This window comes from Mobula birostris, chromosome 5 (assembly GCF_030028105.1).
Source record: "Mobula birostris isolate sMobBir1 chromosome 5, sMobBir1.hap1, whole genome shotgun sequence".
Taxonomy (NCBI): Eukaryota; Metazoa; Chordata; class Chondrichthyes; order Myliobatiformes; family Myliobatidae; genus Mobula; species Mobula birostris.
Window position 1 is genome coordinate 87,885,621 of NC_092374.1, and position 27,516 is coordinate 87,913,136.

Sequence of the window (27,516 nt, forward strand, 5' to 3'; positions counted from 1 at the left end):
GTGTACATAAAATAGTATATCATTTATTCGGGTCTGATTTTTTAAAATCAGGCACACCAGTCCATTTACGTAATGTTATAATGCCCCTGCATAGTGCTGATTTACATAGTGCTGCACCTCCGAGGAACTCACCCTCAGCGTTAAGCCGTGTCTGAGTGTTCATGAGGCAAATAAAGCTAATCTGTCTTAACTAGTTTTGGCCACTACCGCATCTCCCTTTTATCTTGACTATCAAGGGAATGCTAGTTTCTCTATAGACCATGTTTTGTTCATGTGGCATTGTGGTTGCTCAGTGCATTACTCATGAGTGATGTTACGTTGCTTTCTTCCCTACTGCCCAGTAGGTAGCAACCCCTTTCATGTGCCTTAGCCAAGGACAAGTGGCTTGAGTTGTTGATTTTCCAGATCTGAGTATCATCAACAAATGCCATCATTTATTGCACATTTCTAATTGCCCTTGAGGAGATGGTGATGAGCCACCCTTTTTGAATGTACAGTCCTTTCTACAGTGATGTTGGGTGGGAGCTTCAGGATTTGGATCCAGCAATTCTCTGGTAACGTATTTCCAAGTAAGGATGGTGTGTGACTTAGAACCTGTGGTTGCTGGTTATCCTCTGTTGACACCTGACCTTGTCTTTGCTGCGGGTAGAGGTCTTGGGTTGCAGAGGTGCTGTTGGAGTAGTCTGCTATTTTGTATATGGTGCACTTGAAGGTTTTGAATGCCAATAATATGAAGCCAACAGCTTCAGTGAAATCTAGCTCCTTCCTTCCCACTGCTTACAAGTAGCTATTCCTTCTGCTCCTTGTGGAGCACTGCAGCCTGGAAGGGACACAGCAGCTGAGGTTGATCACCATTACCAGTATGCTGTCTGGACTAGAGAGCACATCTTATGATGATAGGTTAAGCAAGCTAGGACTTTTCTCTTTGGAGCAAAGGAGGATGAGAAGTGACTTGATAGTTGTAAAAGATAAAAGGCATAGATAATGGACAACCATAGGTATTTTCCCAGGGTGGTAATTACTAATACAAGGGGGGAATAGGGTTTGGGGTTTGATGTCCTTGTTGCTTTTTTCCATGCGGAGCAATCTTTTAGTTTCTTTGTGCGAGGGAGGGAGTTAAGCGTTTGGGGTTTGTGAGTTTTGTTGTTTTTTGTACGGTGGAAGGGGTGGTTGATGTTTTTCTTTGATGTTTTTCTATGTATCTCAGATTCATCTGCATACATAATTTGATAATAAATGAACCTTTGAAACATAATTTTAAGGTGATTGGAGGGAAGTGTAGGAGGAGATGTCAGAGGTGAATCTATACACAGAGATTGGTAGGTGAATTGTATGCCCTGCCACAGATAGTGACAGAGGCAGATACATTAACGCCATTTAATAAACTTGTAGATAGATACGTGGAGAAAAATGGAGGATTATGTAGGAGGGAAAGGTTAGATTGATCTTAGAGTAGGTTAAAAAGCAGGCATAAGATTGTGGACTGAAGGGCCTGTATTGTGCTGTAGTGTTCTGTTCTGTGATTGAACAATGCCAAATAGTGATTGAACAGTGTCATGTATTTATACTTGATATTTTGCATATGCTGTTCAACAGAATTTTTAATGTAAATCAGAATCTTCCAGATTTTATCATAGCAAATTTGGAGCATTGTGTACATTTCTGCTCATCACAGTACAGGAAGGTCAAGGTAGCAATAATGAGTGCAGAAGACATTCAGCAGGCTGTTGCCTGGTGTAGTGAGCCATAGAGAGAGAACTCGAGTAGGCTCACATTATTCTCAGTGGAATGTAGGAAGCTGAGGGATGACCCTGAACATAGAACAGTATAACACTTTAACCCACGATGTTGTGCCGAACCAATTAAATTAGTGCTTAAATGGTCAATAAACTTGGTTCCTTCTGCCTACACAATGTCCATATTCTTCCATTTCCCTCACATTCCCGTGCCTGTCTAAATGTTTCTTAAAAATTCCTAATGTATCTGCCTTTACCACCACCCTGTATGAAGCTTTATAAAAATGGGGTGGGTATAGATACAAATCTTTTTCTGAGGTAGAGCATTTAGAACTGGAGGGCACAAGTTTAATGTGAGAGAGGATAAACTTTTAAGGCATTGGGGGGGATATGCTTGCATAGAGGGGGTGTCATTGGTAGTTGGTTTATTATTGTCACAGAGACATTGGAAAGCTTTGTTTAAATGTCATGTAAACAGATCATTACAAAAGATGGCCTCCTCTTGTGTCAAGATGAGGCCACCCTCTGCGTGGAGAAACAGCGCTTTGTACTCCAGCTGGGTAGCCTCCAACCTGATATCGATTTCTCCTTACGGTTTAAAAAAAAATTCTCTCCTGTTCCCCTCTTCCTCTATTCCCCATTCTGACCATTTACCTCTTCCCACTTGCCTATCCCCTCCTCCTTCCCTTTCTCCTGTGGTCCACTTTCCTCTCTTATCAGGTACCTTCTTCTCCAGCCCTTGACCTTTCCTGCCCACCTGGCTTCACCTATCACCTTCTAGCTGTCCTCCTACCCCTAGCCCCACCTTTTCATTCTGGCATCTTCCCCCTTCCTTCTCAGTCCTGAAGAAGGGTCTTGGCCAGAAATGTCAACTGTTCATTCATTTCCATAGATACTGCCTGACCTGCTAAGTTCCCCCAGTATTTTGTGTGTGTTACATTACAAAAGATTAGCTTTATTTGTCCTGAGTATATTGAAACATTCAGTGAAATGTGTGACAGTCAACGCAGTCTGAAAATGTGCTGGGGGCAACTCGCAAGTGTCGCTGTGCCAACATGGCATTCCCACAATTTTTAACTCTTACCCATTTGGAATATGGGAGGAAACCGAAGCACCATGTTTTCATGGGGAGCACAAACACACTCATTAGAGACCGCGCAGGAATCGAATCCTGATCACTGATTGCTGGGACTACAATAGTGTTATGCTAATTGCTGTGCTACATACATCGGGGTAGTACGATAGGAAAAATAAAGACAGAATGCAGTGTCATTATTTGGAGTGAGCTGCCAGAGCGAGATGCAATTATAATATTTAAAAGGCATTTGAACAACCTTTGGACAGGAAAGCTGTAGAGGGATACAGGCCAAGTATGGACAAATGGGATTAGCATAGATTGGCATCACTATTTGCTTGAACTAGGTGGGTTGAAAGAGTCTATTTTTACGCTGTACAATTCTGAGTTACTGGAGTTTTGGGAAAAGATTTTTAAAGTTCAATGTAAGTTTATTATCAAATTATGTTTGTGTCATCATATACTTCCCTAAGATTCATTTTCTTTCTAGAATTTACAGGAAAATAAAGAAATGCAGTATAAATTATGAAAAACTGTACATAAAAAAGCAGAGGAAAAGTGTAAAAGAGGACAAATTGTACAAATAATGCATTTTAAAAAGTAAATTAAAATGTATGAAACATGACATGTAGAGTTTTTGAATGAAAGTCTATAGGTTGTAGAGTCAGAGTTGAGATGAGTGAAGTTGGTTCAGTAAACATCATTGTAGGGTAGTACCTGCTCATGAACCTGGTGGTGTGGGACCTAAGCCTGATGGTAGTAGTGAGAAGAGAGCACGGCTGGATGGTTGGGGTCCTTGGTGATGGATGCTGCTTTGCAGTGGCAGTGCTCCTTGTAAATGTTCTCATTGGTGGAGAGGGCTTTTCTTGGATTGGTCTGGCCTGTATCCACCCCTTTCTGTTCAAACTGTCACTGTGTTTTTGATTCTTAGTAATGATCAGCGGATTGGGTAGCATCGAGGGAGGGGGATGAACAGTCGACATTTTTGCCTGATTCGCTCCATCAGGACTTCATTACCCTTCATGGATGGTTTCTGGCCTGTGGGGTTCCTCCAGCATTTTGTGTGAAGGACTAGACTGCACAGATTGAAACTGAGAAGAGAGAGATTTAATAGGAACTTGAGCAACTTTTACCTTACAAAAAGGGATGGTATGTATTTGGAATGAGCTGCCAGAGGAAGTAGTTAAGGCCAGCACAATAACAACTTTTTAAAAAACACTTGGACAGGTAAATGGATAGGAAAGTTTGGATTAGGGATTCCCAACCTTTTTTACACCATGGACCAATACCATTATGGACCCCAGGGTGGGAACTCCTGGTTTAGATGAACATGGGACGAGCTTGGATTGGGGCATTGTGGTCGGCATGGATCAGTTGGGTGAAGGACATCTTTCCATGCTGTATAACTGTATGAACTATTATCCATTCGTCTTTACAGATGCTTCAGGGTTTACAACTGAACTCTCCACCTCCTATCATGTCCACATGTGTGGCTCCAACGAACATTCAGAGAACGGTGCCGAGTCTCGCTCCTCCCCATCTGAACAGGTGTGAGGGGCAGAACAGGCCCATATCTAAAGCAGAGCATGATGCCATCAGCACCTTACTCGAACTTAAGCATTGTGCTCCGTTGGACTGCGCAGAGGCAGAAACACCATCGTGCTCACTGAAGGGCGAGGGTATTCTCCAGCCAGAGGCTAAAGTTAATGGCATTCATTTATCAGGCAATTCAGGAACCTCAGGTATAAAGGATGGTGATGGAACTGAGCAAAAGCACCTCTCGTTTCTTCATGACTGTAACAGCTCATTAAGGTCTCATCATGACATGGAACTTCCTAAAATGCATCACGTATCCTTGCCTGATTGTAAATACACCACTCCCCCTCCGAAGTATCACGATCATACTTGGACATCCAGAGTAAACGGCACATCCTCGGGGACTGAGGTTAAAATATTTGACCCAGTGATCTCGAGAGACATTTTGCCAGTGGTGGCTCAAGAGACTGAAATTGGCAAGTGTGATTTCCTTGCCGAGTCCAGCCATTCTGAAAGGATCCAGTTGAACTGGGAGGAAAGACAAGCCACGTGTTCTAAGCAACAGTTTATATGATGCTGAACCTGTTTGATATTATTTCCTTGTGGAAAATGCACAAGTTAATTCTGCCCTGTTAAACTGTTTCTCCGAGATCCCACCATAATTGAAGAAATGCTACATTAAGTCATAACATGTAACAACATCCCAGGGGTTTACAACCTGGGGTCTATGGACCCCTTCCTTAATGGTATTGGTCCATAGCATAAAGGTTGGGAACTCCTAATCGATGTGATTGAAATGTTTGATCATTGCTTCTCTAGAGTTGGAAGCCAATTAGTAATTCTACTGAAATGAATCTTTAGTACCCAAAAATTCAATACCCAGTTATTCTGGTAACCACTGGTGAATATACAGAAATAATCCTGACAATAATTAAAGATGTTCAGGGCCTTGTTTTGATGTTCTGAAGGGTTTAGTTAGTCTATTTTGTGATCAAAGGAGCAGAGTTTAATGAAAGAGTTAACTGAGAAATAGTGTAGGGTCTCACAATGGCTGAAAAGAGTCTGCTTCGAAGGAGGAGTGTGCAAGACTGAAGGACGGTAAAGTTGACACACAGCTAAGTGGCAAACTGAAGGTGATTGAACTGGAGAGTGAAAGAGGCATACCGGAGTGTGATCCACCAATGAGCGAGTTGCAGTCTCATTCATTCAATTTTTTCTTTATATAAGGTCTGAACATGTTCTGAGTGATATCAAAAGTTTTTTTTTTACTTATTCAATTTTCAAGATGTGGATTTTGCTGACGAGACCATCCCTAATTGGCATGAGAGTGGAGGCGAGCTGCCAACTCAAAACATTGCAATCCTGAAGGTGATGCTTTTCAATTCTGTTTGAAGGGAATTCCAGGATTTAGAAGCGGTGACAATTAAGGAACTGCAGTATATTCCAAGTCAGTATGGGGGTGGGAGAGCTCTCTGACACTGTATATTGGGAAATTTGGGCAAGGAACTTTGGGGTAACAGGTGCACATATATTTTTAGTAGTGCCATTAAGATTACTGACCAAACACTTGTGGTTTAAGGCCAAGTCATTTAAAATTTAATGCAAAATTGTTTCCACTATTGTCAGTTCCCGAGGAAATAAATGGCTTGTTTAGCCCACACGATAATTATTATTTACAAATAAATATCTAGTTTATGCATCAACATATGTAGAAGTTTGCTTAGGTATAAAATTGGCTAATCCCAATCTGAGTTGTGCCCAAATGTTTTCTCCTTCCCCATAACTTGCCATTATTTGTGAATATAAGAACTTGTATTTGTGTCAGACTGGCACTAAAAATTTGTCAAAACATTCATCCATTCTAATCAGAGCCAAATAGGCAGATTCCTAACAGTAGCATCCCAGTTTGTATTTGCCAGTGCACCACACCTCTAAAGTGAACACAGTGGAGGTTATTTTTGTGAACTGACTTTGAGTAGAGACCCAGATGCATCAAAGTTCTGTTTTATTTTATGCTGTTACTTTATTTACAAGGGATTTGCAAACCCTCTTTGTAGAATGAAGTTTGTTGTAAGGATTGTTGTATGCAGAGAAAATTGACTCTTTGGAATGGTGTCCAGATAAGTGAAGTGAAACAGCAGAAGTGCAGCCTACAGCGGCATACAAATGTTATTGACACTGTAATTTTTTTTTTGTCACATGAATGTACGTAGTTTGTTCTTTTAAGTTTTGGCCCATTAAAGGGTAGAAGAATCCTGCCTCTCTCATTCATTTTTGAGAAATGTTAGACTATTGGATGCTGTATATCAACAGATTCTGACCTCTCTACTGCCCGTTACGTCGCTGGTGTTTAGGGCAGTAGTGAAGGTCCTCCATCTCTGACAGTTTTCTTGGCTCCGTTCATCGTGCCAGTAGCTTCCTCTTGGTTTTCAATCATGCAAAACCCAGGTGGAGACTCAGGAATACTGTGGCACTTAGACGTAGATAGATTCTTCATTGCTGTTTCCATAACTATTTTGTTTTACTGAACCCCTGCACCTGGATGACCGGTGGGCCACTCTTAGCCCGTCTGCTACCCATTGACCTGTTTGGCATGGGTGACCCTACCAAGAGCCAAAGCATAAAACCCTTACTCCAGTCAACATAGCTCCTCTCCGGGTCATTGAGGCATACAAACCTCCAAACCTTACGACAAGGTTGTGGTTTGCTTGGAGGAACTGATAGTGATAATCCACTATTAATCATCCTAATTCATTTATTGTCAGCCCCATGTTTACCCATGAGTTTTTTTCCTGCTCTGCTGCTTGCTGGGGTAAAATTACGTGGGTTCAGGGCAAATTACCCTTCCTCTCCCTCATCCAGAAATTGACCTTGGTAAGTCAACAGGACTTCCCTGCCAGATAGTACACAACAGTACCCATTCTTGTCTGCCACACATGCACAAACATTCCAGCATACTAAGTAAGATCACTGGCTTATTGCCCTTTATAATCTAAGACCAAAAGTAGCAACTGTATTTCCTTCTCCAGAAACATGACTGCTCCATTCAGTTACAATAAATTTACTCAAGTCCTGGATCATGTAGTCTCCAAAACGTCTGTGGAATTTTTTGCCACAGGCAAGTGTGAAGGCCAAGTCTTTGTGTATATTTAAGGCAGAGGTTGATAGATTCTTGATTGGGCAGGACATGAAGAGATAGTGGGGGAAGGGAGTAAATTGGGGCTGAGAGGAAAGGTGGATCATCCATGATGAGTTAGCCTAATTCTGCACCTATTTCTTATGGTCTTGTATACCAATGTTGAAACTCTGCTAAAGGTGAAGCTAGAGACTCAATTCCTTGTGCTTCAGAGACCTCTCAGCCTTCAGGGTTAAACCCACTGGCTACCTTGGCACAAGAACAGCACCTGCACTTCCTTCATATAGACTAGGACAGTTGTTAAAATTTCCATTCCTTCTAATGACAAGGTCACATAAGTGAGTCAATGCCAGCTGTCAGAGCATTCCCATCAATTCCATACCAAGGTAAGATTAGCATTATTTGTCATATTTACATCAAAATGTAGTGAAATGTGTCAGTAACCTCATGCCAATTATCTCTTCCCTGTTCTCCAGTTACCAACCTACCAGCAAACCTCAAATGTAGGGGGAAGTCCACAGTTTGACAAGGGTAATGTACAAACTGCGCCGACAGCATTTAAGGGCAGAGCAGGTCACAGGTTGCTGGAGTTGTGTAGCGGCAGCTCTGACTACCATGTCATTTCTCAGCTAATCATTTGGAGCCTGCCTACCATGTGCGGCAAGAGCAAATTTACCCACCTCCCCTCGCATATTTCAGAGTTACTTTCAAGCACAGTAGTGTAGTGGTTAGCACAATGCTTTATAACACAGGAGACCCAGGTTCATTTCCTGCTGCTGCTTGTAAGGAGTTTGTAAGTTTTCCCTATGAACATTTAGGTTTTCTCTGGCTGCTCCATAGTTCAGAGATGTACTGGTTGGAATTAAATGGTCATTGTAAATTGTCCTGTGATAAGACAGCATTAAATTGGGGGATTGCTGGGCAGTATAGATTGAAGGACCTAATCTGCACTCTATCTCAAACAAATAAACAACAGATGCTGAAACTCCAGAGTAACACACAAAATGCTGGAGGAACTCAGCAGCATTTATGGAGAGGAATAAATAATTGATGTTTTGGACCAAGGTCCTTTATCAAGGCTGGAAAGGAAGTGGGAAGAAGCCATTCCTCTTCAAGATGCACCATGCACATCAACTTTAGAAAGCCAATTAAATGGCATAGAAGATGCCCTCTCAGATTTCCATGTGTTAAAACCACAAATGAACTGACAACCCAATTTAATACATTAACTTTAGTGAGCTTCATTCTTTAACAGTGAGTAGTGGGGTACCACAAGGCTCAGTGCTGGGACCCCAGTTGTTTACAATATATATTAATGATTTAGACGAGGGAATTAAATGCAGCATCTCCAAGCTTGCAGATGACATGAAGCTGGGTGGCAGTGTTAGCTGTGAGGAGGATGCTAAGAGGATGCAGGGTGACTTAGATAGGTTGGGTGAGTGGGCAAATTCATGGCAGATGCAATTTAATGTGGATAAATGTGAGGTTATCCATTTTGGTGGCAAAAACAGATTATTATCTGAATCATGGTCGATTAGGAAAAGGGGAGGTATGAGACCTGGGTGTCATTGTACACCAGTCATTGAAAGTGGGCATGCATGTACAGCAGGTGGTGAAAAAGGCAAATGGTATGCTGGCATTCATAGCAAGAGGATTCGAGTACAGGAGCAGGGAGGTACTACTGCAGTTGTACAAGGCCTTGGTGAGACCACACCTGGAGTATTGTGTGCAGTTTTGGCCCCCTAATCTGAGGAAAGACATTCTTGCCATAGAGGGGGTATAAAGAAGGTTCACCAGATTGATTCCTGGGATGGTAGGACTTTCATATGATGAAAGACTGGATCGACTAGGCTTATACTCGTTGGAATTTATAAGATTGAGGGGGAATCTTATTGAAACATATAAAATCCTAAAGGGATTAGACGGGCTAGATGCAGGAAGATTGTTCCTGATGTTGGGGAAGTCCAGAACGAGGGGTCACAGATTAAGGGTAAAGGGGAAGCCTTTTAGGACCGAGATGAGGAAAAATTTCTTCATGCAGAGAGTGGTGAATCTGTGGAATTCTCTGCCACAGGAAACAGTTGAGGCCAGTTCATTGGCTGTATCTAAGAGGGAGTTAAATATGGCCCTTGTGGCTAAAGGGATCAGGTGGTATGGAGAGAAGGCAGGTACAGGGTTCTGAGTTGGATGATCAGCTATGATCATACTGAATGGCGGTGCAGGCTCAGAGCCAAATGGCCTACTCCTGCACCTATTTTCTATGTTTCTATGTTTAGCTTGTATAAATATCGGATTTTGTTCATACACTACATTCAGGGCACTAGCTCAAAATAAAGGTATTATTAACAAATGTATGTATGTTACAATAAACAAAAATCTGCAGATGCTAGAAATCAAAACAACACACAAAATGCTGGAGGAACTCAGCAGGTCAGGCAGCATCTATGGAAAAAGTATAGTCAATGTGGTAAAATGTGCATATTGCCATGTTACACTTCAAGGTTCATTTGCTTGTAGGCATTTACAGGAAGAAAATAGAATTTACAAAAAATTATGTTGAACAGTCAAAAGACAAATTGAGGTTAAGAAAATTACAGTAACAAGTTGTAAACAGTCCTTCAAAGTGAGCCTGTAAATAGCAGCTTCAGTGAATGATGTTATCCATGGCAGTTCAGGAGCCTGAAGGTTGAAGACTTCTGAACCTGCTGGTAGTAGCACAAAGAGGGCATAGCCTGGATGATAAGTGAAGGACGCCATTTCCTTTTCCTACAGCGCTCTGTGTAAATGTCCTCAATGGTGGGTAGCGGGTTGGAGATACGTCTCTACCAAAGGAGGTCTAATGCACTCCTCCCCTCCATTCTCCTTCAGGCCACTCTTGGGCAAGATGGACCACCTACCCCCCCCCCCCCACCCCCAAGTCACGTGAAGCCATGGCAGCGGGTGGTGGATGGTCATATGAGCAGCCGGTGCATATCACAAGTTCTGGTTATGCAACCACTGACGTCAGGCAGACAATCTCTGAAGAGTATTGATAATGGCTGGGGTTACCCCTCTTGTAAAGATGCTGTCAGAAGGCAGCAATGGCAAACCACTTCTGTAGAAAAATTTGCCGAGAACAAGAACGGTCATGAAAAGACAGTGATTGTATATGACATACAGCACATGATGGGGAGGGCTCAGTTTGTGAATTCCAGCAATTGGGGATCAACAAGAACAGCACACAACAAAAGAAATCAAGTCACAAGATGGATTTATTGAGATAAATTAATTTAAGATAACTGAGTAAACAGGTATTCATTATTAATATCAGTAACAACATTTTCTTTTAAAAAACAAAAGGCAGCAGGCTTGGGTTTCCTCAGAGTTTGCTGATATTCCCAAAACCATAGAGATTTATCTCCTGGCTAGCTTTACTGAAATTAAATCAACATCCCTACCTCCTGGGTTTTATCTATAAATTAGGTCAAACTCACCAATGGGTATACAAGGGCAGTTGCTATGCAACGGGAGGCAAGATAATGCTTTAATTCCCACTGCAGAGAGGCAGCTCCAGAATGCAGATGTGGAAAAAAAAAACATGATTGTAGCCACTAAAGAAATTTGATCAAAGTAAATCTGGCCAGATTGCAAATTAGTTTAAGTGTCAATAAGATGAATGGTTTCTTCCACCTGTGTTCCGGCCTGCCGGTTTGCCCAGCTATTCTGCGACATGCTTGAAAAGACCAACTTACAAAGGGAGCAGGAACCATTTTGAAATGCTTTGTTTAAAAAGGAAAGCTCGAAAATGGAGAGTTTCCATAAATGGGGGCAAGGTTACATCATCTGGTGTGATTTAATAAGTTCCTATATAAGTGCTTTAGAGAACAAGTGAAATTGGCATCTCATCTCACACTGTAGAACACTATCCATTTCTAAAAGCCCACTATACTGGTTTAAAATACAATCTACTCCCCTTAGTATGGTGCAGCTTGTGGGCGTCAGCTCTTTTGTAAAAATTTGTGTTTGAAATAATGGAGGAATTTCCAGCTTCTTGGAGACCCAAGAGGTTGTCAGGAAGATGGGTTTAAGGCGAGGGCACGTATCTAGACATTATACTCAAAATTGCTGTCAATAGATTGATGGGAAATGAGAATTTTTTTCCCCCCGATTTTCCGCAAGAATAGATTATTTCAAACTAGAGTTGATCCAGGATTAGAGAGAATGTTTATGGATAAAATTCAAAGGCATGGAACTAAGCCAGGGGTTCCCAACCTCTTATGGCATGGAACCAATGCCATTAAACAAGGGATCCATGGACCCCAGGTTGGGAACCCCTGAACTAAGCTCAACCTTTTTAAGAAAAAAAAGAAACAGCACTGGCAATAAGGGCCACTTGCTTCCTGGGTCAAGAGTTAGTGCATTTTATTCTGCTGGTTCTGATTAGAGAAAAATGGGGAAATCTCCAGAAATAATAATGTTCCACTCTCGACAGCTGGTCAGATGCTGCCTGACCAGCTGAGTACTTTGTTTCTTCAGATGATGTGTGCCCAGCCTCTCCAGTACCAGAATATTAATTAGTATGTCACTGAAAATTTCTTCATGGTAAGGAATGAAACTTGAAGTTAGAAGCAATGGCTGTTCCTGTATGATCTATCTCCATTACTGGGTGACGGGACACAGATACATCTCTAAAGGAGGCGTAAGGCACCCCTTCCCTCTGCTAGCCCACAGGCCAGCCACAGACAAGGTGTAGCAGCTGCTTAGCCCCCATTCCCCCAATCAGGGTGATGTGAAGCCATGGGAGCAGGTAGTGGATAGTTGTATGAGCAACTGGTGCATATCACAAGTCCTGGTTATGTGACACTGATGCCAGGCAGACAATCTCTGAAGAGTATTGATAACGACTGCAGTCACCTGTCTTCTAAAGATTCTGCCCAAAAGTACTAATTGCAAACCACTTCTGTAGAAAAATTTGCCAAAAACTTTGGTCATGGATCATGATCACTGTCATAGGACATGGTGCATAATGACGATGATGACTAGAAGTTGCAACCACTCAAGATAGTAGTCAACAGCTTCACATAATCTAGACTGGCAAGTCAACTCCATTTCACCCCTATTTCATCAAATGGCCCTGTATATCCATCACTTCACAACAGCAGACCGAGTCTTTGGCCAGCAGCTGCAAGTTTGCCTCAGTGACATGAAATTACACACCCTTCCACTGAGGGAGGCAGAAGTTATAAAATGAGTTCTGATCAAACAAGTCCAATCTCTTCCAGGCAACCCAACCTTTTCGTTGAGCATATTCTTTGTCTAGGGTCTTCCCAGAATAATGAGGGTCCAGAACAAGCAGGTAGTGGTTCTCTGACCCTGTGTAAACTCCTAGGATTCCCTTTGATGCGCTGTCGCTGTCTCCGCCCATCATGACCGGGGACCCCAATGTGTCAAAGTGCGAGTGAAGCTCTTCTATCTTCTGCAGCAGCTCTCCCCCTTGCCGCACATGGATGAGCTTGCAGGGGACATCGTAGAATTTGTCGAGGCACAAGGCAATTTCGAAGGAGCCAATCCACGTCTTGGAGTCAACGAAATTGTGGGGCTTGTCCTCCATTTCAACAAGGGCCACTTGCACCTCCCTCAGGGTGGGTACCTTGTGGTTCTTCCTGTTAGTCTGCTGTAATATTATCCAGGAGGAGAGGGTTTGCATTGTGCGGTACCCACAGCCCCATCCACAGTCGTCCATGCCATCACAACTGTAGTGGTAATAGAGATAATCCCCTCGGATCAGGGACAGTCTGTGAGTATCAGACTCTGGCTCAGGAAGAGGGAGACCAGAATGAATATTCTTCATCAATTCCATGCTTAATCAAGGTTCTCTGACAACCTACCAAAAGAGACACACTATTAGTGATTAAAACAGATAAAGACTAGCTTTACTTATCAGATGTACGTGGAAACAGTGAAATGTGTTGTTCTGCATTAAATCAGCAAGGATTGTGCTGTGTAAGCCCACAACTCACTCACCCACTCTACACACTTTTTGAAATGAGGGTGGAAATCGGAGCGCCAGGATGGATGTACAAACTACTTATAGGTAGGGCAATACAAACAATGTGCTGGAGGAGCTCAGCAGGTCAGGCAGCATCTATGGATAGGAATAAACATAATGAAGGGTCTCAACCCAAAACATTGATTGTTATTCCTATTTATAGATGCTGCCTGACCTCCTGCACTCCTCCAGCACATTGAGATTTCCAGCATCTACAGTACCTCTTGCATCTATCCTTAGACAGGGGCTGGACTGGAACCTTGATCTTACAGCTGGTCTATAAAGAATGGCACTAACTGCTAAGCTACCGTGTCACCCCCTCCCCCATAAATCAAAAATAGACCACATAATATGCAAAGTCACATAATGGCAAAACGATGCAGCTCCTGCCTCAGTTATGGAGACCCAGGTGCAGTTTTCACCTCCAAGGCTGTCCGTGTTAGAGTTTGTATGTTCTCCCCGTAACTGAATGAGTGCTCTCCCCCCCCCCCCATTTCCTTCCACTTTCAAAAGATGAGATTAGTAGGTTAAATTCACTCTGCAAATTATTCCTAGGGTATGTAGATGAGTGGGAGAGCCGTGGGAGGAGAAGTGTTGTGAATGAGGGGAGTATTTAAAAAAGGGATTGATAGCGGACTTCCTCCAAGAAGTAGGACTGGGAGGCCTGTGTGCCTCAAATAATCTGGTGAGTTGTGTTGGCTGGAGTTGGGGGCTTGTACTTTGGATCTTGGTAGGGTCACCCATGCCAAGCAGTTCAAAGGGTAGAGGCCAGACTAAGGCTGGTTCACTGGTCCTCCAGGTTCAGGGGTTCAGCTCAGGGCTAACAACCCTGACTGCTTAAAGGTTCATTTAATGTCAGAGAATGTATACAGTATACATGAAATTCATACTCTTCATAGACATCCACAAAACAAACCCCATAAAATGAATGACAGAAAAATTGAAGTCCCACAATTGTCAAAAAACAGTAATGAAAAATCCTTCTATACAAACAGAGATAGAGGACCTTCATCGTTGCCCTAAACGCCAGCTGCACAATGGCGAGTAATGCAGGCTTAATGTAAATTGGTGGTTGGTGGTCAGCATGTTTTCAATGGATTGAAGTGCTCTTTTCCCCCTTATGACTATCAGGCGATTCTCAATCAGCATTCAAACTGATTGGATTGGTCTGTAAATGGGTATTAACAGCATACATCACAAGGGAACACTGAACCAGATGTGATTATGTACAGAATTCAAGAAAAAGGGAAGATGCAGGAGAATTAGCTTTAAGAATATACACAGGAGAATTATCTGGGCAGCCGCTGAACAGTTTGCAGCAACCACTAGAGGGAGCTAGATACCAAGATTAGAAAGATGAAATGACAATTCTGGGTCACATGGACACTGGGGTGTATGGGGCATCCGGAGGGGTGGCATCTCTGGTGTAGGGGCTTGTCTTGTCTATTCTGGGACAGCTCACCCAGCTTTGGTCCCCACCAGATACTCAGCTTTCACCTGTGGCTCCAAGTAGCTGTTTGCACATGACAGCGGCCACACCGATACATTGCTTCAACAGGTGGGCTAAACCAGGTGAGGGTAGCCAGCAGGCCTCAAACCCAGGTGCGATAGGGACACAGCTGTCCTAGCATGCAAAGTCAGGTCCAGCAGATTAGGCAGATGAGATCCAAAGGCCAGTAAAATGACACTGCAACGCTCTACGGAGAGCAAAGGACATGACAAGGCACAGAAGATGCCATCGTCATCCACTGCAACCAGGATCCCAGTTTGTGATGCTTGTTTGGAACTTCTGAGGTTGAGAGCCCCACTGCAACGACTTGTCCACTTTAAAAAATCTCACACACGTTTCTTGTCATCGGACAACCACCACATGGACACTACTGTGGAATTCTGGTCAACACAATTCACTCATAAGCTGGCACAGGGAAGACACAACTTAATAACTTGAAACAGCTGGATACAGAGGACAGTAACGAGCATCATCCACACTGTGGATAAAGGCATTAATGGAGAATGAGCTTGCAGGCACGTTAAAGATGTTGAAACACACGTAAGGTGTTATCAAACCTGAACAAAGATAATTTATTGACTTACTTGTGAATCTTTTTGTTCCGATATGCAACGACCAAAACATTAAAAAAAATAAAAAGCAGCACCTTCTCTTATCTCAACACTTCAGAAGCTGGGTCAGGGGAGGCAAATGTCCCAGTATTTCGAGATGGTAATCTGTCATCACTTGAGCAGAAAAGACAGGAACCCCAATAATACTAATTACAAAATAAATACTGCTACCACAAAACAAGATTTACAGCACACAAGACCATAGGACACACAAGCAGAATTAGGCCTTATAGCCCATCGAGTCCACTGTCATTTCAACGTGGCTGATTTAGGCTCCCTCTCAACCCCATTCTCCTGCCTTCTCCCTATAACTCTTGACACCCTTACTAATCAAGACAGTATCAACCTCTGCTTTAAATATCCTCAATGACCTGGCCTCCATGACCATGATAGTAAACTTTATTTAGATACAGTGTGGTCCTTCAAGCTGCATTGCCCAGCACCTCCTGATAATCCTGTTTTAATCCTAACCAAATCACGAGGCAATCTGAAATGACCAGTTAACCTACTGGTACATCTTCAGACTGTAAGAGGAAACCGGAGGACCCAGAGAAAACCCACACATTCCATGGGAAGGACATACAGAGATTATTTACAGAGGATGCTGGGATTAAACTCCAATGCTAAACTGTAATAGTGCTACGCTACTGTTATGCCCATTGACTTGAGAGATCTGAAGTAATTAACATGATCAATAAACTCATAGGTAAACACAATGAATAGACCTTGAGAGGCTTCCAACTTTTGATTCCAGAAGTAACCTGGTCCACAGATTACTGTTGGTATGGAGGATGTTTTTTTGAAGGGCTGGAATTCAGAAGAATGAGGGGTGACCTCATCGAAATCTTTTGAATGCTGAAAGGACTTGATAGAGAGTGAATGGGGAGAAAACGTTTCCTATGGTGGGAGAGTCCAGGACCAGAGGACACAGCCTCAGAACAGAGGGGCATCCTTTCAGAAAAGAGATGAGGAGGAATTTCTTTAGCCAGAGGGTGATGAATCTGTGGAATTTGTTGCCTCAGGAGGCTGTGGAGGCCAAGTCATTGGGTATTTTTAAGGCAGAGGTCAATAGGTTCTTGATTAGTCAGGGTTTCAGGGTTTGAAGGGATAAGGGGAGAAGGCAGGAAATTGGATCAGGAAAATGGATCAGCCATAATGAAATAGTGGAGCAGACTCTATGGGCCAAATGGCTTAATTCTGTTCCTATATCTTATGGTCTTATGACTTAATAAATTTACTTACTCGATTATTAGTGGGATGCTAGTGAGAGCAGCGATAGTTCCGAATTACTTGTCTGGGAGCCATTCTGATTTTCTGTCCGATATGTACAAAGTAAAGATGAATAATTATAAAGGCACACTGCAATCAATATTAACACACACACACAGACATACACCCTGCATTTGAGAATGCAGCAATCATGCAGTCACTTTGTAGCTTATTGATCAACCATTAGTTCGTGCTTCTTTGTATATGGTGTTGACTTTGATATGTTTGTTTATGGAATTATCAGGAGGGAACCACGCTCCTAAAAATTCTTGTGCCTGCCTTGTGTTTTCCTGCACCAGAATCTCCGCAGAGTCTCAGTTAAAGTTGTGTCCTTCTTGGTCTTCATGTACCGAGACAGTGACAGTGGATCATGTCTTCATAACACCATGCGTGCTCCTGTAAATGAGTTGAGAGTTTACATCCTGTCTGCCCTACGTAGAAACGCGAGCCAATAGAATTGAAAGGTCAACTGAAGGGTCGCCAATCAGGACCAAGGCAAGTGAACACTCCCAAAGAGAAACACCAACAACTGGGCACCGAGGATGTCACCTTGACTGGTGATGAAACATCAGCAAGCTAATCGGCAAGCTCAGTGAGCACCACAATATCAGAGATCGCAATGTTTAACAGGCATCTGGACAGAGGACTGTGCTCGGGGCAGCCCATGTGTGTTGTGGCTCTTCCTGCACCAACACAGAACGCTCAGAACTCACCAAGCCTAATCACATCTTTGGAACATGGGTGGAAACTCAAGCACCCAGAGGAAACATGTAGTCACAGGGAGAACATGGTAGCTTTACAGTACAGACAACCTGGGTTCGTTTCCCACCACTGTCAGTAAGGAGTTTGTACGCTCTCCCCATGACCGTCGTGGTTTCCTCCAGGTGCTCTGGTTTCCTCCCACAGTCCAAAGACATACCGGTTGGTAGGTTAATTGGTCATTGTAAATTGTCCTATAATTAGGCTAGGTTTAAATTGGGGGATTGCTTGGCAGCGTGGCTCAAAGGGCCACAAGGGCCTATTCCACATTGTAAATAAAGAACATACAGGCAGCAGCAGCAGGGATTGAACCCCGACTGGGGATTGCTGCCGCAGTAACTTACTGACTGTTAAGGCTGATTTATACTTGTGTGTACTAGCTTACGCCGTAGCCTACGCAAGTGGGCTACGCCGTTGTAAGCATTGATACTTGTGCGTTGGTGTGTCTGTGTCGCTTTGCAATTCACCGCCCAAATGCTAGTTGGCAGTGGGGTTTCTATGCCACTGTGTTGAGTTTCCTCGTGTTGAAACTCAACACAAAGAAACTCAAACTTCAAACAATGGCAGCTGAAACTGAAGGAGGGTGAATTTTCTGTGCTTGTCCAGTCACTGAGAGACATGGACGAGGAAATGCATTTCAGATATTTTCGGATGTCGGCAGGTAGATTTGACAATTTGGTTCATCGTCTCCAACCATTTATTTCGCACAGTATACTCAGGGACTGGCAATCACCATTCGAGTTTTAGCTTCAGGTGGAAGTCAACAGGCTGTAGCAGCTAGCTACAAACTGGCGTCAAGCTCAGGGTCCTCCATAGTTTCGGAGGTCTGTAAAGCTTTATGGAAAGCATTGCAGCCAGAGTTCCTTCCCTGCCCTTCAGTCACCCAATGGGAAGCTATTGCAGCGCAGGAGGAAATGCGATGCTACTAAGCAGACCAATCACAGTTGTTTCAGTCTGCGTCGCGTAGTTACATTTTGGGAGAGGTGCGCGTTAGGCTACAGTGTAGGGTTCGGCGTTGAGTACGTGGCTACGCTGTACATTTGACGCACAAGTATAAATCAGCTTTTACACCGCTGCCGTGTAGGGCAGCAATGAAGCTCCTCCACCCCTGGCTGTGTTCACAGCTTCCTGCGCCGTGTCAGTAGCTTCCTCTCTGTTTTCAACTATGCAAGTCCCGGGTGGAGACTCAGGAATCCTGCTGCATATGGATATAGGAAGATTTTTCATTACTGTTTCCGTAACAGTTTTGTTTTACCAGCCAGGGTTGTTAGCCCCGAGCTGAACCCCTGAAACTGGACGACTGGTGGCTTCTACCCTTTGAACTGCTTGGCATGGGTGACCCTACCAAGAGCCAAAGCACAAGGCCCCAACTCCAGACAACATAGCTCTCTGGGTCATTGAGGCACACAAGCCTCCAACCCTACAACAAGGTTGTGTTCCTCTTGGAGGTGCTGCTGTAAAGCGATTGCACTAACCACTTCACCACCGTGCTGCCCCCTGGCTTAACATTAGCAAATGGGATTAGTCATTGGTATGGACAAAGTAAGCCAAAGGGACTTGTTTATGTACCAGCAACTCTACGCTCAATGCTTACACAAACATCTTTTTGTAGCTGATAAAATGGCAAGGTAAAGCAAAAAATTGTTGCTGCTTTTGGAGCACTTCACTGCACACAAAGCAAAGATGATAATATAAACATTCAGGGGCCACATCATTAGGTACAGCTGCTCATTAACCAGCTAATCATGTTGCCAGCAACTCAAGTCTGAGCATCTCAGAAACTCCTAACCTCCTGAGATTTTCATGCACAGAAGTCTCTAGAGTGTTTGACAAACAAAAATCCAGTGAGTGGCAGTTCTGTGGGAGAATATGTCTTGTTAATGAGAGAGGTCAGAGGAGAATGGCCAGACTGGTTCAAGGTGACAGGAAGGCGACAGTAACTCAAATAACCACGTGTTACAACAGTGGAGTGCAGAAGAGCATCTCTTCATGCACAACACCTTGAAGTGGATGGGCTACAGCAGCAGAAGACCACGAACATACACACAACAGCCACTTTATCATGAGTAGGAAGTATCCAATAAAGTGGCCACTGAATGGATATTAATATTTTTAAAGCAAAAATTATATATTTGGTTATAAGAGTCACTTCAGCTACATCAGAGACTAACCAGTGATTTGAACTGGAGAGCACTGTCCTATGATCAGCAGCAGAAACTCAACATCTTTGGGGATGGAAGCAAAAGATATCAGCATTTCAGGGTAAGAGCAAGATTTTGACAGAGAACTTCAACTATTCAGTACAAACCCCATGCAGATCCTGTTGGACCCACTGAGTTCCTCCAGATTATTTGTTCCTCTGAATTCCAGCATCTGCAGTGTCTTGTGTCTCCATAACACAATCCAATTCTCTCACATCAGGGCAACACTGCAGTAGCTTCAAAATAGAATTGTTAGGCACTTGAGGTAGTGAGTGTTTGTAATATAAACACACACAAAATGCCAAAGGAACTCTGCAGATCAGGTTGAGGACTCAGGACTCACACCACTGGGTTCAAGAACAGTTATTATACCTCAGTTCCCTTGAACAGAAAAATCCTACAAAATTAGTTGATATGACCCAGTCCATCACAGCTAAAACACTCCCCACCATTGAGCACACCTATACTAAGCACTGTCACAAGAAAGCAGTGTCATCAGGGACCTCCACCGTCCAAACCATGTTCTCTTTCACAGCTGCCACCAGGAAGGCACAGGCACCTCAGGATCCACACCACCAGGTCCAGGAAGTTATTATCCCCTCGACCATCAGACTCTTGAACAAAAGGGTTAACCACACTCACGTGCCCCATCATTAAGACGTTTCTACAACCAATTATCTTACTTCAAGGGCTCTTTACCTTGCTCTTTTACGTTTCTATTATTTATTGCTATTTATTAATACTTGCATTTGCGCAAATTGTTGTCTTCTGCGCTCTGGTTGCTCTTTCATTGACCGTTAGTGTTACTATTCTGTAGATTTGCTGAGTATGCATGCAAGAAAGCCAATCTGAGAATTTTATAGGGTGACATCTGATGGTCAAAGTAAGTATTACTGTCTACGGAGTGGAATAAAAGCCTGAAATATAAAGCTGTGGAGGAAAAACATTAGAGTCCACTTCCAACCCAGCTTTCTTCTTACCAACTCTGCCCCCCGAACCATCATCCATCCCTCTCTCTCTCTGACTCCCTCCCAACGCTCTTCGGTCCCTCCATTCTAGAGCCACGTCTTCAACCCTACTTAATCCAATGATCTCCCAGGACTCTCCCCTCTGCCTCCCAGCCAGATGAGCAGCATAATTGGCCTCACTTGAACTCCGGCGGCATCGGCAGCAGCACCTCTCCCCCGCAGATCGTCCAGCCGCTGCCCGCCTTCCCTCCTTCCCGAAATGTCCGGGAGCTGCCGAGAGCCCGGATGCCAAAGCGTTTGGTGAACACGTGGTGCCTCTCCCTTCCAATGAGAGAGAGAGTTCGTTAACACGTCATCCACCCCGCTCGACCAGTGCCTGGCTGGACCCGCCGCGATACGTCCCACGAGGGATTCAGCGTGGCCAGGAGGTAGCCAATGCCGACAAAGAGGCGCACCACGTGATCGCATCCCACGTGACAGCCAGGTCTCATCAACAAAGTCTTAAACGCAAAATACCCTGCGGATGCTGGGGTGAAAGAAACATGCTGGAGGAACTCAGCAGGTCGGGCAGCATCCGTGGAAACGATCTTTCAACGTTTCGGGCTGGAAACCTTCCTCAGGACTGAACAGGGAAGGAGCAGAGGTCCTATAAAGAAGGTGGAGGGAGGAGGCAGGAGACCCCTCCTCCTCCTCCTCCTCCTCCTCCTCCTGGACCTTCTACCTGCACTGGATCTTTTCATCTCCAACTGTCTCAACTTCATGTGGAACAGTCTGTGCTCCAAACCTATTCTGGTACTGCTCCCCAACTTTTCCTTCGCTACATTGACAACTACATTGGTGCTGCTTCCTGCACCCATGCTGAGCTCGTCAATTTCATCGACTTTACTTCAAACTTCCACCCAGCCCTCAAATTCACTTGGTCTATCTCTGACACTTCTCACCCCTTTCTCGATCCCTTGGTCTCCATCTCCGGAGACAGACTGTCCACTGACATCTTATATAAGCCCACTGACTCTCATAACTGCCTCGACTATACCCCTTCCCACCCTGCCACATGCAAAAATACCATTCCCTATTCCCAGTTCCTCTGTCTCCGCCGCATCTGCTCCCAGGATGAGGCTTTCCGTTCCAGGACATCTCAAATGTCATCTTTCTTTAAGGATCGTGGTTTCCCTTCTGCCGTCATCAGTGGTGCCCTCACCCGCATCTCCTCCATTTCCCTCACTTCGGCTCTCACCCCATCCTCCCGCCACCACAACAGGGACAGAGTTCTCCTTGTCCTCACCTACCACCCCACCAGCCTCCGGATCCAGCACATTATCCTCCGCAACTTCCGCCACCTTCAACAGGACCCCACCACTAAGCACATCTTTCCCTCTCCACCCCTCTCCGCTTTCTGCAGGGATCGGTCCCTCCGCGACTCCCTGGTCCACACGTCCCTCCCCACGGATATCCCACCCAGCACTTATCCCTGTAAGCGTAAGTGCTACACCTGTCCCTACACCTCCTCTCTTGCCACCATTCAGGGCCCCAAACAGTCCTTCCAGGTGAGGCAACACTTCACTTGTGAGTCTGTTGGGGTCATCCATTGCATCCGGTGCTCCTGGTGCGGCCTCCTCTACATCGGTGAAACCTGACACAGATTGGGAGACTGCTTTGTCGAGCACCTCTGCTCCGACCGCCACAACAGACAGGATCTTCTGGTTGCCACCCACTTCAACTCTGCTTCACATTCCCATTCGGATATGTCCATACATGGCCTCCTCTACTGCCAGGATGAGGCTAAACTCAGGTTGGAGGAACATCACCTCATATACCGTCTGGGTAGTCTCCAGCCCCTTGGTATGAACATTGAATTCTCCAACTTCTGGTAATTCCCTCCCCCTCCCTTCCCCCGTCCCAGTTTCACTCTGCCCCATCCCCCAGCTGCCTATCACCTCCCTCATGGTTCTGCCTCCTACTACCCATTGTGTTTTCCTCTATTCCTTCTTCACCTTTCCTGCCTATCCCCTCCCTGCTTCCCCTCCCCCATCCCTTTGTCTTTCCCCTTACTGGTTTTTCACCTGGCACCTACCAGCCTTCTCCTTCCCACCCTCCCCCCAGCTTCTTTATAGGGCCTCTGCCCCTTCCCTCTTCAGTCCTGACGAAGGGTTCCGTCCTGAAACGTTGACTCATCGTTTCCATGGATGCTGTCCGACCTGCTGAACAAAGTCTTTACAAAGCTGCATCCAGCTTGTTTCGGGAGGGTCTTTAACCCTCCTCTTCCTGGACATGTTGTCCTGATCTTCTGCCTTCAACAGTTAACAGCCGGCAGGACGTTGACCATCTAGACTTTGACATTCCTCTCTCCTATTCCAACCCCACTCCTTCCGAACACTCGGTTCTCCATTCCTTCCACACTACCCCTAACCTCACTATCAAACCCACAGATAAGGGAGGTGCTGTAGTAGCCTGGCGGACTGACCTCTACCTTGCTGAGGCCCAGTGCTAACTCTCAGACACCTCCTCTTACTTACCCCTCAAACAGGACCGAACTAAGAAAAAACAGACCATTGTCTCCCCCACACCATCACCAACCTCTGGGGATCTCCCATCCACTGCCACCAGCCTCATAGTTCCTGCACCTCCTACCCAAAATCCACAAACCTGCCTGCCCAGATAGACCCATGGTTGCAGCCTTTTCCTGCCCTACTGAACTCATATCTGCATAGCTGGACTCTGTTTTATCCCCCCTGGTTCAGTCCCTTTCTACCTACATCCATGACACCTCACACCCTCTTGATCTTTTCAATGAGTTCAGGCTCCCTGGCCCCCATCATATTTTTTACTATGGATATCCATCCCCCCCCAGGAAGGCCTCAAAGCTCTCTGTTTCTTTTTCGACACCAGACCCAACCAGTTCCCCTCCACCACCACTCTCCTCTGCCTAGCAGAACTTGTCCTCACTCTTAATAATTTCTCCTTTGGCTCCTCCCACTTCCTTCAAACAAAAGGAGTAGCCATGGGCACTCGCATGGGGCCCAGCTATGGCGGCCTGTTTATCGGCAATGTGGAACAGTCGTTATGTTCCAAGCCTACAGTGGTGACTGTCCCACAATTTTCCTACGCTACATCGCTGACTGCGTTGGTGCTGCTTCCGGCACCTGTACTGAACTCATCAATTTCATCCACTTTGCCTGCAACTTCCACCCTGCCCTCAAGTTCACCTGGTCCATTTCTGACACTTACCTTCCCTTTCTCGATCTCACTGTCTCTGTCTCCGGAGACAGCTTATCCACTGTCTATTATAAACCCACGGAAGCTCACAGCTACCTGGACTACACCTCGTCCCACCCCATTACTTGTAAAAATGCCATTCCCCTTCTCTCAATCTCCCCGTCTCCACCGCATCTGCTCTCAGGATGAGGCTTTTTATTCTAGAACGAAGGAGATGTCCTCCTTTTTCAAAGAAATGGGCTTCTCTTCCTCCACCATCAACGTTGTCCTCAACTGCATCATTTCCATTTCACGCATGTCTGCTCTTACCCCATCCTCCTGCTACCCTACCAGGGATAGGGTTCCTCTTGTCCTCACCTACCACCCCACCAGCCTCCGCATCCAGCACATAATTCTCCGAAACTTCCACCACCTCCACCTGGATTACACCACCAAACACATCTTTCCCTCCCTCCCTCCCTCCCCCCACTTACTGCTTTCCACAGGGATCGCTCCCTACGCATCTCCCTTGCCCATTCGTCTCTCCCCACTGATCTCCCTCCTGGCATTTATCCTTGCAAGCAGAACAACTACTATGCCTTTCCTACACCTCCTCCCTCAATACCATTCAGGGCCCCAAACAGTCCTTCCAGGCGAGGCGACACTTCACCTGTGAGTCTGTTGGGGTTATATACGGTGTCTGGTGCACCTGGTGTGGCCTCTTGTATATCGGTGAGACCCAACGTAGATTGGGAGACCGCTTCACCGAAAATCTACGCTCCGTCTGCCAGAACAAGAGGGATCTCCCAGTGGCCACCCATTTTAATTGCACTTTCCATTCCCATTCTAATATCTCCATCCAAGGCCTCTTTCACTGTAGGGATAAGGCCACACTTGGGTTGGAGGAACAACACCTTACATTCCGTTTGGGTAGCCTCCAACCTGACGGCATGAACAGTGATTTCTCAAGCTTCCAGTAATGCCTTGCCCACCACCCCCCCATCATTTCCCATCCCCTTGTCCCTCTCTCATGTTATTTCCTTGACCTCCCACCCCGTCTGTCTGGTGCTGCTCCCCCTCTTTTTCTTTCTTCCATGGCCTTCTGTCTCTTTCACCAATCAACTTTCTAGCTCTTTACTTCATCCCTCCCCCTCCAAGTTTCACCTATTGCCTGGTGTTTCTCTCTTTCCTCCCCACACTTTCATATCTACTTCTCAGCTTTTTCCCTCCAGTTCTGCCGAAGGGTTTCAGCCCGAAACGTCGACTGTGCTATTTTCCATGGATGGTGCCTGGCCTGCTGAGTTCCTCTGGCATTTTTTGTGCGTTGTTTTGGGATTGGCTGGCTGATGTGATGTCATCTGTTGGTAACATTATGCTGTGTTCTCTGTACAGATGCTGCCTCACCTGTAGGGATTGGCATTTTATTTCCTCTCTGATCTGTAGTGTCTGTTCTCCCTCTTATATTTCTATTCGGTTTTATTGCAAAGGGGATGTAGTTTAAGAACAGGAAGGTTTTCCCCAATCTGCCCGTTTGGTCTTAAGGCTTTGGACCCAAAATGTGAACAATTCTTTTAATTTCCACAGATGTTGCTTGACCCACTGAGTTCTGCTAGCAGATAATTTGTTTTTCCATATTCTGTTATACCTAGTCACTCGTATAACCACTTCTTCCTTACCACTTTCTACCTATCACTCACCAACCTCTGATTCAAAACTCCTCCTACCCTCTAATCTGGCTCCACCTGCCCACCATTCCCTCACTTCACCAGGTTTTGCCTAACGAGCCTCTGTTTCTTCTTTCTTTTCAAATCTTTTTATTCTTATACAAAAAAAATATCATGAGTACATTGAAGTAACAACACTTACACTGTCTCAAAAAAGACATTATCTTAAAGATTGAAAAAAAATTTGTGATAACAAAAAAGACCTACTAAGCAGAAAAGTGAGAAAAAACAGAACCCATTAGGTGTACAACCCCGGAGTCATGCATCATACAAAAAGCTTCTAAAAATAAGCATCAAGCCGCCAGCAAGAAAAGAAAACATACTAAAAAACTTACAATTAGATTGTGGAAAAAATCTATCAATTAGCTCAAATGATAATAACGAGCAAATGAGCCCCATCTTTTCTCAAAATCAAATAAAGGTTCAAAGGTTCGACTTATAATTTTCTCCAAACTAAGACATAGCATCACTTAAGAGAACCATTGTGACAAAGTGGGAGCTGATGTATCCTTCCACTTCAACAAAATAGCCCTCCTAGCTGTCAATATAACAAATGCAATAACATGTTGGTCAGACACAGAAATACCATGAATATTTTGAGGAATTATTCCAAAAAGTACAGTTAATTTATTAGGTTGTAGATTAATTTTAAGTGCTTTAGAAATTGTTGAAAAAACCGACTTCCAGAACTGTTCCAATATAGAGCAAGACCAAAACATGTGTCAGTGTAGCTATCTCAGATTTACATCTATCACAATGACTATCAACATTAGAAAAGATTTTAGAAAGTCTCTCCTTCGTCAAATGATAACAATGTACAATTTTAAATTGAATCAATGAATGGCTAGCACAAATTGAAGAAGAGTTAACCAACTTCGAAATCCGCATCCAATCCTCCGTCATAAAAGTCAAATTAAGTTCCTTCTCCCAATCCTGTTTAATCTTAGATAAAGGACGCTTATCCCATTGCAATAATAAATAATAAATTCTTCCAATAGAACCCTTGATTGAAGGATTCATACTCATAATAATATCTAACAGGTCAGCCTCCAATATGTAAGGAAAATTACTTAAATATTTTTGTAAAAAATGTCTAACTTGAAGGTATTGCAGAAAGTGTGAGTATGAAAGAGAATATTTATCAATTAATTGTTCAAAAGACATCAGGAGTCCGGCCCTGTAGCTCAGAAGGATAGGGAAAGGAAGAGGAGGGCAGTTGTAATAGGGGACTCGATAGTAAGGGGGTCAGATAGGCGATTCTGTGGACGCAGTCCAGAGACCCGGATGGTAGTTTGCCTCCCTGGTGCCAGGGTCCGAGATATTTCTGATCGCGTCCAAGATATCCTGAAGTGGGAGGGTGAGGAGCCAGAGGTCGTGGTACATATAGGTACCAATGACATAGGTAGGAAAAGGGAAGAGGTCCTGAAAGGAGAATATAGGGAGTTAGGAAGGGAGTTGAGAAAAAGGGCCGCAAAGGTAGTAATCTCGGGATTACTGCCCGTGCCACGCGACAGTGAGAGTAGGAATGCAATGGTGTGGAGGATAAATGCGTGGCTGAGGAATTGGAGCAGGGGGCAGGGATTCAAGTTTTTGGATCATTGGGACCTCTTTTGGCGCAGGTATGACCTGTTCAAAAAGGATGGGTTACACTTGAATCCTAGGGGGACCAATATCCTGGCGGGGAGATTTGCGAGGGCTACTGAGGTGACTTTAAACTGGAATGGTTGGGGGGAGGGAATCAAATTAAAGAGACTAGGAGAGAGGAGGT

The 27,516-nt window shown here is 44.5% G+C and overlaps 2 protein-coding genes across 6 annotated transcripts in view; one reads left to right on the forward strand and one right to left on the reverse strand.

The window, feature by feature from the left end:
- LOC140197288 (uncharacterized) overlaps positions 1-6,577 on the forward strand; it is a 41,907-nt gene extending 35,330 nt beyond the window's left edge. For 2 of the 3 annotated variants that reach the window (XM_072257225.1, XM_072257224.1), the window contains one exon: positions 4,250-5,717. In XM_072257225.1, the coding sequence (XP_072113326.1) occupies positions 4,250-4,921 (672 nt within the window). In that variant the 3' untranslated portion in view covers positions 4,922-5,717. Of the gene's footprint in view, positions 1-4,249 lie in introns of all 3 variants that reach the window. The other variant, XM_072257226.1, reaches the window with a different exon arrangement.
- A 4,139-nt stretch (positions 6,578-10,716) lies between these two features.
- Positions 10,717-21,129, reverse strand: ufsp1 (UFM1-specific peptidase 1). 3 transcript variants are annotated; one of them, XM_072258369.1, is made up of 4 exons: positions 21,010-21,129; positions 16,875-16,946; positions 15,606-15,746; positions 10,717-13,346 (listed from the first exon to the last, which is right to left on the reverse strand). In XM_072258369.1, exon 4 carries the CDS (start codon positions 13,320-13,322, stop codon positions 12,672-12,674), a length of 651 nt encoding a protein of 216 aa, XP_072114470.1. In that variant the 5' UTR covers positions 13,323-13,346; positions 15,606-15,746; positions 16,875-16,946; positions 21,010-21,129; the 3' UTR covers positions 10,717-12,671. The 3 variants fall into 3 exon arrangements, with proteins under 3 accessions (XP_072114470.1, XP_072114469.1, XP_072114468.1); XM_072258368.1 differs by lacking the exon at positions 15,606-15,746; XM_072258367.1 differs by lacking the exons at positions 15,606-15,746; positions 16,875-16,946.
- Between the last annotated feature and the right edge of the window lie 6,387 nt (positions 21,130-27,516).

What these genes read in the sequence shown, in the direction of transcription:
- ufsp1 (XM_072258367.1), bottom strand. Translation starts at nt 13,322, where the DNA reads ATGGAATTGATGAAGAATATTCATTCTGGTCTCCCTCTTCCTGAGCCA.